Consider the following 12,767-nt stretch of genomic DNA (forward strand, 5'->3'; position numbering starts at 1 on the left):
CTCACTTGGGGTGTAAAAAAATGGCATTAGGGGAGATTCTGGGTCAATCGTCCAACTGTGCAAACTGGATCTTGGAAGCAGGATCCCTTTCCTGCAGTGAGACTTGTTTATTGGTGGTGGTGTTTCAGTGGAAACGATTTTGGAGAATGGCCCCTTCCTTTTGTGTATCTGCTGATTAGATTTCATGGCTGATTAGATTTCATGGGAAATCAGGGGTTTTAAACTCTATTTAAATGTTAACATAATTCATTCAAATGACAAAAAATCAACAGGTTCTTTGATGTGGAATCATCACAGATCCATTTCTTCTTAGGTACAGTTATTAAAGTTGACCTACCAGAGTGAAACAATTATGGAGAATGGCCCCTTCCTTTAGTGTATTTGCTGATTAGATTTAATGGCACATTTATCATTAGGTATAGTGATCAAAGTTGACATACCCAAGAGCAGAGATGTCCAGGACAGAACTCAGGACTCTGTAGAATCACAGAATATTGGATGCAACACTGTTCAAGCACATAAATATGCTCATTCAGAGGGTTTCAGTGTGACGTGTGTGTGAATTGCAGTGTAATGAGCATGACACGCAGACAGGTTATCAAGTGGACTCACCTCAAAATCAGTTATGGGCATTACAGAACACTGATGCCAAGTTCCCGGATCCAGAGGAAAGAAACTCCAGCATCCTGTGTAAAGCCATGGCATCTGGATTTCTCATGCTTCTGCGGATCATGCTCCTGAAAATAGTGACTCCTTCCTCCTTGTGGAGCATCTTTCTCAGCAGCGCTCATTTCTTCTTCCAGGACTCTGTCCAACAGAAAGGGGAAGCCTTCTGATAGAGCACACTTGACCCATGAAAAGAAAAGGGAAAGAAAGGAGACCAAAGGTCACACTCTCCTCATTCCACCATCCTCCCTAAAATCATCCTGATTTCATGGGCCCTGAGACCGGGGATGCTTCTGTACACCTCGAGGCCTTGGCACCTGGCCTAAATTCTATTCTCTTTCTCATTATCTGAAAAATTTTAAGAAAATCCCTAGAGCCAGGATCTTTATTCCTAGTAAGCCAAAAGTCCCAAAGAAACACCCAAATTCTGTCCCTCTTAGTTTGGGAAACAAGTCTACCTTCATCAGCATGACATTTTCCACCAAATGTGGTCACTGCAAGTCCACCACACAATGCTTAACTGGAATTGGAAGCAACATCTCAGACGATGAAAAATACATGCAACAATCCCTAAGACAAATGGTTTATTTTTCCCTTTCTTACTAAAACAACCGCCAGTTTTAACAATGGTATGCAAATCTCTTTTAGACGCCCTGCTTTTAAATCTCTATGTTTCCTCCTGAGACAGGGACTCACTCCCATCACCCAGGCATTTACAGTGTTTAATTCTGGTTATATGCTATTCTCAAATTTACAACTATTTATTTCATCTCTCTCAAATGTTGATCCGTTATCACATACGTATTAAAATATTATCTCCCATGCTGTGTGATATGTTGTTTTATATTCATCCTTTCTTAAATGAACCAAAGGTTTTAGTTGGATTAAATTGTGATTAGTCAAGTTTTCTGATTTCATGATTTCTTAAATTGCGGTCATATGACCTCAATCACTGGAAATAGAATGTCATGAGTATTTCTCTTTACTTGCAATCATAAATACGGGGAATGTCATCAATTGGTATGTCGGTGATTGCATGATTTCCTGAAAGTCTTTCACAGTCTAATTTGGACACTGAATATTTCGTCTAAGTTCAGTGCATGTTTCCGACACTTGATGCTTTATGATTTCGGTATATAGCTTCCACAAGAGCATTTCCTGCAAAGACATGTCTTGGTCCCCACTGGTAAGTCATCTCACTCGAACACAGAATCAATAGGCTGAACATGGAAAGGTTATCGCTAGAATACTTATTAGACTGCACGGATTTCTTCTTTGATATTAAGGAAACAAATACACTGTGTTATTAACTGTACTTCATTGATGATTCTCAAGTCAGAAAGTACAGGTCTGACTTCCTGTCCTTCAATGCCTGAAAGGATGATCGTATCTGCCAAGAGCACATAGTTAGAAGCACATCGCAGCTCAAACACAGGGCATGATTCCGCATGCCCACAAGTTCACGCAAGCAAACACATACACACAAACACACACATTGTTTTGTAAGGACAGAATTATTCCCTACCACTGTTTTAAGTAAACTAACGCATTCCCCAGGAGTTTTAAGTGAACTCCCTGGGGAATACAAGGGGACACACCCTATGACTCATTCTTTAACTGAGTGCTGATATTGGATTGGTGGACCGCGTACCTGATGGGTGGGTGGGGTGTTCGCGGTAGGCGGGGGTGAGTTATATAAGGGCTGATGCAGCCAGATGGCGCGTCATTTGAAGACTCTCTCGGAAGAGATAGCGTCTTTCTGCAACGTGTGGTCCCAGCAGAAAAAGCTTGTGATCCTTGCTCCTGGCGACATGGAGGCCGATTCACTCCACTTGGGAGGTGAGTGGCAGTTCAACCGCTTTTCAAAACTCATATCTTCTCAGCCAGATGCAGCTTTTGCTGAAATTCAGCGGACTTCTCTACCTGAGAAGTCACCACTGTCATCTGAGACCCAAGTCAACCTCTGTGATGATTTGGCTCCTGTGGCAAGACAGCCTGCCCCCAGAAAGAAGCTTCCTCTCAGTAGTAGGAGACCTGCTGCGGTGGGGGCTGGGCTCCAGAATATGGGAAATACTTGCTACTTGAATGCTTCCCTGCAGTGCCTGACATACACACCACCCCTTGCCAACTACATGCTGTCGCAGGAGCACTCTCAACTTTGTCAGCGTCACAAGTGCTGCATGCTGTGTACGATGGAAGCTCACATTACACGGGCCCTACACTGTCCTGGCCACGTCATCCAGCCCTCACAGGCATTGGCTGCTGGCTTCCATCGAGGCAAGCAGGAAGATGCCCATGAGTTTCTGATGTTTATTGTGGATGCGATGAAAAAGGCATGCTTTCCCGGGCACAAGCAGGTAGATCATGACTCTGAAGACACCACCCTCATCCACCAGATATTTGGAGGCTGCTGGAGATCTCAAATCAAGTGTCTCCACTGCCAGGGCGTTTCGGACACCTTTGACCCTTACCTGGACATCGCCCTGGATATCCAGGCAGCTCAGAGTGTGAAGCAAGCTTTGGAACAGGTGGTGAAGCCCGAAGAACTCAATGGAGAGAATGCCTATCATTGTGGTCTTTGTCTCCAGAAGGCACCTGCCTCCAAGACGTTCACTCTACACACTTCTGCCAAGGTCCTCATCCTTGTATTGAAGAGATTCTCCGATGTCACAGGCAACAAACTTGCCAAGAATGTGCAATACCCTGAGTGCCTTGACATGCAGCCATACATGTCTCAGCAGAACACAGGACCTCTAGTCTATGTCCTCTATGCTGTGCTGGTCCACGCTGGGTGGAGTTGTCACAACGGACATTACCTCTCTTATGTCAAAGCTCCAGGAGGCCAGTGGTATAAAATGGATGACACCAAGGTCACTGCCTGTAGCATCGCTTCTGTCCTGAGTCAACAGGCCTATGTCCTCTTTTACATCCAGAAGAGTGAACTGGAAAGATGCAGTGAGAGTGTGTCAATAGGCAGGGAACCAGGAGCCCCTGGCGCTGAACACAAAGACAGGCGAGCAACGCAAGGAGAGCTCCAGAGAGAACCCTGCCTCCAGGTACCCGACTTGGAGGAGCACTTAGTGGAAAGAGCCACTCAGGAAAGCACCTTAGACCACTGGAAGTTCCTCCAAGAGCAAAACAAAACCAAGCCTGACTTCAACGTCAGAAAAGTCGAATGTACCCTGCCTCCCAACGTGCTTGTGATTCATCCATCAAAATACAAGAGTGGGATGAACAACCATCATCCTGAACAGCAAAGCTCCCTGCTGAACCTCTCTTCAAGGAAACTGACACCTCAGGAGTCCATGAACACTGACACACTCACTTCTCTGCAAGGGAGGACCAGGAGATCCAAAGGGAGGAACAAACACAGCAAGAGGGCTCTGTTTGTGTGCCAGTGATCTCAGGAAAAGTCTCCACCCAAACGCAGGAGTGCATGCGCACACAAACTGACACACACACACATACACGTACACACACACACACCCACGAGGGGGTTCACGCACGCACACACACACACACCATCACATACTCAGTCAATCCGACATAAAGTAATGAGGAGCCCAGGTTTCTATCTACACAAGAGGGACAACTGGATAGTGACGGCTGCGTTTCAGGATGAGCCCAGACATGGGAAACATCGAGTTTTGCCGTCGTGAGTCTTCTGAACCTGTGGGGGGATTGTCTGTGTGTTTGTGTTCATGGAAGATGACATTCAGTGTGAATTTCTGAATAGGACATATTGTGGTGTAGGGTTGCACGTGAAGTTATTGCAGGGGACGGGGTTGACTATTTTCTCTTGGAGTGTGTTTCATTCGTCAGTTGTTGGTGAGCACCAGAAGTTGAAATTTTGCGAACGTGGGACTTCTGTGGATCCTTCTCCCTACCTTGAGTAGTGGAAACTGGAACGCATTTGAAGAGAGGAAGGGTGTTTTTCTTTTGAACCTGCCTCGCCGTTTTTACATTGCTTGTTGAATGGACCTCAGGCGCCCTAGGACTTGTGCCCTTGGTGGAACCCACAGAATGCTGGAAACAGACAGACAGACACACTTGCCTATTGAATGCTGTCCATTTCCAATGAATTGAAGCAGAAAATCATCCCACTGGTATGTGAGTCATTTGGAAGTAAGTCGTATTTATAATAAAGGAAATCAAACACAGGAGCGTGTGTGTATTCAACTAAAATAAAATCAGCAAGCACTGAAATAAATCTCATTTGGTGTGTATCAAAATGGCATTTGGGAGATTCTGGGTCAATCGTCCAGCTGCGAAAGGTGCATCTCTGAAGCACAGTCCCTGACCAGCAATGAGACTTGTTCATCCGAGGTGGTGTTGCAGTGGAAATGATTGTGGGAAATGGCCCCTTCCTTTTGTGTATTCGCTGATTGGATTTCAGGCTCCGTTTCTCGTTCGGTACAGAGATCCAAGTTGACCAACCCGAGAGTAAAGATGTCCAGGGCATAACTCAGGGCTCCGTACAACCACAGAATCTTGGGTGCAACCCTGCTCAAGCACACAAATGTGCGTATTAACAGTGTCTCTGTGTGACGTGTGTGCAAAGTACAGTGTGATGAGCATGACTGGCAGACAGTATGTTACCATCGTATGTCCCCAACCACCGGAAATAGAATGTTATGAGCATTTGTCTCTTCTTGCAATCATAAATTCGGGGAATGTCATCAATCAGCCGGTCGGTGATTGCATGATTACCTGAAAGTCTTTCACCGTCTAAACTGTGCATTGAGTATTTCGTCTAACTTCAGTGCATGTTTCCAACACTCGATGCTTTATGATTTGAGTATCTAGCTCCCACCAGAGCGCTTCCTGCAAAGACTTATCTTGTTCCCCACTGGCAAGTCATTTCACTCGGATATAGAATCAAGAGCCTGAACATGGAAAAAATCAAGAGGCTGGAATGTCTATTGGATTCCCCGGATCCCTACACACACACATGCACACAGGTGTACAGTCATTTCTACACAACATAATGTGGTCCTCAGGTTTTTGTCTATGTGAAAGGGACAACTGGTTAGTGATGGCCGCATTTCAAGATGATCCCATATCTAATATGTTGTTGTGGAGTTGTGAGTATTCTGATCAGGTGAAGGGACTGTCTCTGTGCATGTGTTTTCACAGTAGATGACATCCTGTGTAAATATCTGTAGACTACAGAGGTGTAGGTTTTCCCCTCAGGTTACTGGATGAATTTGAATTTATTGTTCTGTCTTGGTTTGTTTTGATTAGTCAATTGGTAGGCGAGAGTCGGTGAAATTTTGCTAAAGTGGTATATAGGTGAATCATTCTCGTGAATGTGAATAATTGAGACTGGGATGCATTTGTAACATTGGAAGGGTGTTCTTACTTTTTATTCCAACTTTTTTTGCATTTGTTTTCAACTGATCTCAGGTGCCCTGGGTAGAACCTAGGTAATTCTTGGAACAGACAAACAGATGCTGCTAATTTTATGGTGTGAGTTTAAGTTTAATTTAAAGGGAAAATTTTCTCACCAGTATGTAATTCATTTTCAAATAAGTTATACTTATCAGCAATGGAATAATACACAACACACTGAAGTGTGTGAGTATGAAACTACAGTCAAATTAGAAAGTTCTTAAATAAACTGCATTTCATGAGTAAAGGACGGAATTTTCGGAAATTCGAGATCAACCATCCAGCTGTGAAATCTGTGTCTTTGAAGCAGTATCCCTGTCCTGAGAGTTGTTTCTCTCTGGTGGTATTTCAATGGAAACTAGTTTGGGGAATAGCCCCTTCACGTTTTATATTTGCTTGTTACTTTTCATTGTAAATCTGCGTTTTTAAACTGTATTTAAATGTTAATAGAATCCATCCCAATAAAACATAACCAACAGATCTTCTCATTTCTAATCATCACAGATCAATCTCTTGTTAGTTATGGTGATAAGTTTACTTACCTGAGAGTAAATGACACCTGGGCAGAACACAGGGCTCCATAGAAGTACAGAATCTTGGGTCCAACCCTGTCCAAGCATCAAAATGTGTATATTAACAATGTGTCTGTGTGAATTGTGTGTCAAGTAAACTGAGTTTAGTAAAACTTGCAGTAGATTATTAATTTGGCTCACTTTGTAATCAGCGAATGAGCTTTAAAGAGTATCAATGACCAGTACCTACCCCCTAGAGATAAGAACTTCCAATGTCTTGTGTGAAACCATAGCATCTGGATTGCTCATGATTCTGAAGATAATTCTGTCCCCCATGGTTTCAGAATCACTGCAGGAGGTGGAAACAGATAACACATCAGTCCCTTGCTCTCTCTGCTCTCTTCACTCAGGAAAAGTCTCACTGGGACCAAGGAAAATCCTATGGTTTCCTAGGGAGAAGGATTTTTCTCAGGAGAGAAAATGCTGGCTCCTTCCTCCCTGTTGAGCCTCTTCCTCAGGATTGCCCCTTTGTCTCTCCAGGACTCTGTTCATCAGAACCGAGATGCCCCCTGGTTAAGCACATCTGGCCTATGAACAAAAAAGGGGAAGGAATGGTTCCAAAGACTGTACTATGCTCACTCCACCATCCCCTCTGAAACTATCCTGACTTCATGAGCCCTGGGTCAGAAGCTGTTTCTTTATATCTCTAGGCTTTGCCTCATAGCCTAAATCCTGCCCCATTTCCTACATCTTGTAAATTTTGACAAAACCTGTAGAGTCTAGATCTTTATTCCTGACAGGGCAAAGGGAGACACACCAGAATTCTGTCCCTCTGAGGCTGCAGGACATCTCAGCTTCCATCAACATGAAGTTTTGCATCAAATATAGTTGCTGCAGGTCCACCTCACAATGAGTAATGGAAGTTGAGACAACATCTCAGACCCTGTACAGTTTTTGACCAAGCTCATTTAGTTTGGCAATGCTTTTACTCTAGAAATCAGTTGTGAAAACACTTAGGATTCATGTTATTTAGTCTTTTAATCCGTCTGTTATTATTTTCAATGTATTTACTACACGTTAGCTTAATATTTCTGATAAACTTTGTTGCAAAATTCTCAATATAATAGTGGCAAACCAAATCCAGCAATACATCAAAAATCTTATCCACCAAGATCAAATCGGCCTCATCCCTTGGGTGCAAGGCTGGTTCAACATATGCAAATCAACAAATGTAATTCACCACATAAACAGAACTAAAGACAAAAAACCCATGATTATTTCAGTTGACTCAGAAAAGGTCTTTGATAAAATCCAACATTCCTTTATGCTAAAAACTCTCATGAAACTAGGTATTGATGGAGCATGCCTCAAAATAATAAGCGCCATTTATGACAAACCCACAGTCATTATCATATTGAACAGGCAAAAGCTGGAAGTGTTCCATTTGAAATTTGGCACAAGGCAAGGATGCCCTCTCACCACTCCTATTCAATATAGTGTTGGAAGTTCTGGCCAAGGCAATCAGGCAAGAGAAAGAATAAAGCATATTCAAACAGGAAAAAAGGAAGTTGGACTTTCTTTTCTTGCAGATGGCACGATCCTATATCTATAAAATCTCATCACCTCAGCCCAAAAGATTCTTAAGCTACAAGCAACTTCAGCAAAGTCTCAAGATACAAAATCAGTATGCAAAAATCTCAAGCATTCTTATACGCCAACAATAGACAAGAAGAGAGCCAAATCACAAATGAATTCACATTTACAATTGCTACAAAGAGTATAAAATACCTACCTAGGAATACAACTAGCAAGGCAAGTGAAGGACCTCTTCAAGGAGAACTACAAACCACTACTCAAGGAAATAAGAGAGGACACAAACAGATGGAAAAACATTCCATGCTCATGGGTAAGAAGAATCAATATCATGAAAATGGCCATACTTCCCAAAGTAATTCATAGATTCAGTGCTATTCCCATAAACTACTATGGACATTCTTTACAAAATTAGAAAAAACTACTTCAGAATTCATATGAAATGAAAAAAGAGCCCATATACCCAGGACAATCCTAAGTAAAAATAACAAAGCTGGAGGCATCCTGCTACCTGACTTCAAACCATATTACAAGGCTACAGTAACCCAAACAGCATGGTAGTGGTACAAAACAGACACATAGACCAATGGAATGGAATAGAGATATCAGAAATAAGACTGCACATCTACAACCATTTTATTTTGGATGAAAACAAACAATGGGGAAAGGATTCCCTATTTAATAACAAATGGTGCTGGAAAAACTATCTAGACATATGCAGAAAACTAAAACTGGACCCTTCCATATACCTTATACAAAAATGAACTGAAAATGGATTAAAGATTTAAATGTAAAACCCAAAACTATAAAAATCCAACCCCATATAAAAGTGAGCAAAAACTGGGTGCAGTAGCTCATGCCTGTAATCCCAGAAGTTTGGGAAGGTGAGGTGGGCAGATAACTTGAGGCCAGGAGTTCAAGATCAGCCTGGCCAACCTGGTAAAACTCAGTCTCTACTCAAAATACAATAAATTAGCCAGATGTGGTGGCAGGTGCCTGTAATCCCAACTACTCAGGAGGCTGAGACAGAAGAACCACCTGAATCTGGGAGGTAGAGGTTGCAGTGACCCGAGATTGTGCCACTGAACTCCACCCTGGGTGACACAGCAAGACTCTGTCTTAAAAAGCGAAAATAAAAATATTTTAAAAAGTGGGCAAAGGATATAAACAGACACTTATGCAGCCAACAAACATATGAAAAAAAAAGCCCAACGTTACTGATCATTAGAGAAATACAAATCAAAACCACAGTGAGATGCCATCTCATGCCAGTCAGAATGGCAATTATTAAAAAGTCAAGAAACAACAGATGCTGGCAAGACTGTGGGGAAACAGGAACACTTTTACACTGTCGGAGCGAATGTAAATTCAAACGCTGTGGAAGACAGTGTGGTGATTTTTCAAAGACCTAGAATCAGAAATACCATTTGATGCAGCAATGCCATTACTGGGTATATACCCAAAGGAATATAAATTCTTGTATTATAAAGATACTTGCATGCATATGTTCATTGCCACACTATTCACAATAGCAAAGACATGGAATCAACCCAAATGCCCATCAGTGACAGACTGGATACAGAAAATGTGATACATATACACCATGGAATACTATGCAGCCATAAAAAGGAATGAGATCATGTCCTTTGCAAGGACATGGATGAAGCTGGAAGCCATGATTCTCAGCAAACTAATGCAGGAACAGAAAACCAAATACACATCTTCTCACTTATAAGTGGCAGATGAACAATGAGAAAACATAGACACAGGGAGGGGAACAACATACACTGGAGCCTGTCTGGGGGTGAGTGAGGAGGGAGTGCGTCAGAATAAATAGCTAATCCATGTGGGGCTGAATACCTAGGTTACGGGTTGATAGGTACAGCAAACCACCATGGCACACACTTACCTATGTAACAAACCTGCACGTCCTGCACATGTATCCTGGAACTTAAAATGAAATAAAATAAAATTTTTAAAAACTTTATTTTTTCTAAGTCGTGTTTGCAATTTTCAATGTGAACTTTCTAGTAAACATTTATCATATACAGAATTATATAGTTGATTTTTGAACAACTATGGGTCTGCCATTCTTTAAAATGCAAATTCTTTATGAGTGTGTGTATATGTACACATATGTGTGTATATATATTTGTGTGTGTATATATATGTGTACGTGCGTGTGTGCGCAGATAGATAGATAGACAGACAGACAGACAGATAGATAGATAGATAGATAGATAGATAGATAATGCTCCTGGTCTTCTGTTTGAGTAGGCTGAGAAGGAGGAGGGGGGGAGTGATTGTTCTTGCAGTCTCAGAGGTAGCTAGGTGGAAGAGAATCTGTACAAATGAACACATGAAGTTCTCATTTGTAAGTGTGATTTAAATAATTGTACACCTGGACATAGAAGTGGAATGATAGACACTAGAGCTCTGGAAGGGTGAGAGGGTGGGAGGGGCTAATAATAAACAATGGTTCAGATATCTGGATTCCTTGATCCCAAATGGTGTACAATTATTTCTCTTTAATTTGTGTCCATTTACCAGCAAGTTTGAGAGGAGTGAACCAAGCTCAGAAAGACATTCAGCTCTAAAATCAGATGTGCATGGCAATGGGCAGAAGTACCCTCTCCCTTTCTCAGAACAAATCCAAGCTTCCTTTATACCCCTTACCTACAGGAAAGTTATGTTCCAAAATGTATTTCTGCTGGAGGCAAAACATTTTATATTTTATGGAAAAAAAAAAACGTGTAACTTGGTAAAACTTAGAAATTAATATTGGAAAAACAGTAGGGCACTCTCGGCCGGGCGCGGTGGCTCAAGCCTGTAATCCCAGCACTTTGGGAGGCCGAGACGGTTGGATCACGAGGTCAGGAGATCGAGACCATCCTGGCTAACACGGTGAAACCCCGTCTCTACTAAAAATACAAAAAACTAGCCGGGCGAGGTGGCGGGCGCCTGTAGTCCCAGCTACTCCGGAGGCTGAGGCAGGAGAATGGCGTAAACCCGGGAGGCGGAGCTTGCAGTGAGCTGAGATCCGGCCACTGCACTCCAGTCCAGGCTACAGAGCAAGACTCCGTCTCAAAAAAAAAAAAAGAAAAAGAAACAGTAGGGCACTCTCTTTGGGACTTAAACTTTGAGACACTTCAGCAGCATATACAGCTTGTAATTCGTCCTGAGAAAATCCAGATAGTATAAACTTGAGAATGTTCATGAGGAACGGAAAAGTACACATTTACTCACATATTTTACATTAAAGTTTATCAAGGGTAGAAATGCAAAAATCTGTTTTACTATGAATGTTCATATGAAAGTACATTCACCTGAATTTTCCTGAAATTATTTAAAAATTAATTTGTCATTGGTAACAGAAACTTCCAAACATCTCCATTTTACAAGTGTCATTATCCATATTTTCTCTAAAATATTCAGAAGTAGAAAAAAATATATAGATTAAAATAGCTCATATTTTTCAAATTTAAAATAATTGTTCAGTAACTGGGAAGAAAGGTTTACACAAATTGGAAATTCTGTATGTATATAGAAATTAATAAGATGAGAAAATTATGGCAAATAGTAGGGGGCTTCAATAAGTTCATGCAAAATAACAATTATGAAAAAACTATGCATGAACTTTTAGCTTTTGCATCAAAACACAAATATGCTAGTTTATTTTAACTTTTTTTTATTTTTGAGACAGGGTTTCACTCCTCTCACCGAGGTTGCAGTGCAGTGGAGCAATCTTGGCTCAAAGTAACCTCTGCTTCCCAAGCTGAAGCGATTCTCCTGCCTCAGCCTTCCAAGTAGTTGGGACCTTGTCTGGTTAATTTTTGTATTTTTTGTAGAGGCTAATTTTTGTATTTTCTGTCGAGGCAGGGTTTTGCCATGTTGCCCAACCTCCCAAAGTGCAGGGATTACAGGCGTGAGCCACCATGCCCGGACCTGTTTTAACATATGTGAACAGGATTTAAAACATCAGTCTGAAAAGAGCCACATGAATTCTGCCGAACTTGAATTCTGCCAAACCTGAAATAAGAACAAACATCAAATTTATGGTGAAGCTGGGGTACAAAAAACGGTGAAATAAATTATTCTTTATGAAAAATCTATGGGAAAAATGACCTGAAGGATCAGTCATTTACAAACGGATACCTGATTCTAAGAAGAGGTAAGACAATGTTGAAAATGAAGCCCACAGAGGAGGGGCATCCATTCCAATTTTTGAGAGAAAAAAAAATTGTTTCTATGCCCTAATTGAGGAGAACTGACAATTAACGAGAGATATAGCCAACACCACAGACATCTCAATTGGTTCAGCTTACACAATACTGACTATAACGTGAAAGTTGAGAAACTTTACATTTGATGAGTCCTGAATACCCTTGTGCCTAGATCAGCTATGGACAAAAGCAGAGCTATTAGTGACTATTTTGAACAAGCAGAATCAAGATCCTGAAGCATTATTTTGAAGAATTATAACAGGGAGTGAAATTGACTTTATCAATAGGATCCTGAAGGCAAAGCACAATTAAAACAATGGCTACCAAGAGGTAGAAGTGCTCCAGTCAAAGTAAAAGCAAACTGCTCAAAAGCAAAAGCCAT

At 41.6% G+C, this 12,767-nt stretch overlaps 1 protein-coding gene across 1 annotated transcript; it reads left to right on the forward strand.

Moving 5' to 3' along the window:
* The first annotated feature begins 742 nt into the window (after positions 1–742).
* On the forward strand, positions 743–4,079 carry LOC140710950 (ubiquitin carboxyl-terminal hydrolase 17-like). The gene has a single exon (XM_073013933.1). It carries the CDS (start codon positions 2,382–2,384, stop codon positions 4,065–4,067), a length of 1,686 nt encoding a protein of 561 aa, XP_072870034.1. The 5' UTR covers positions 743–2,381; the 3' UTR covers positions 4,068–4,079.
* Positions 4,080–12,767: the final 8,688 nt, after the last annotated feature.

The sequence above is a fragment of the Chlorocebus sabaeus genome, unplaced genomic scaffold (assembly GCF_047675955.1).
Source record: "Chlorocebus sabaeus isolate Y175 unplaced genomic scaffold, mChlSab1.0.hap1 unalloc_scaffold_109, whole genome shotgun sequence".
NCBI lineage: Eukaryota > Metazoa > Chordata > Mammalia > Primates > Cercopithecidae > Chlorocebus > Chlorocebus sabaeus.

Excerpts from the sequence above, each read along its gene's own strand:
- LOC140710950 (XM_073013933.1), top strand. The coding sequence starts at position 2,382 with ATGGCGCGTCATTTGAAGACTCTCTCGGAAGAGATAGCGTCTTTCTGC.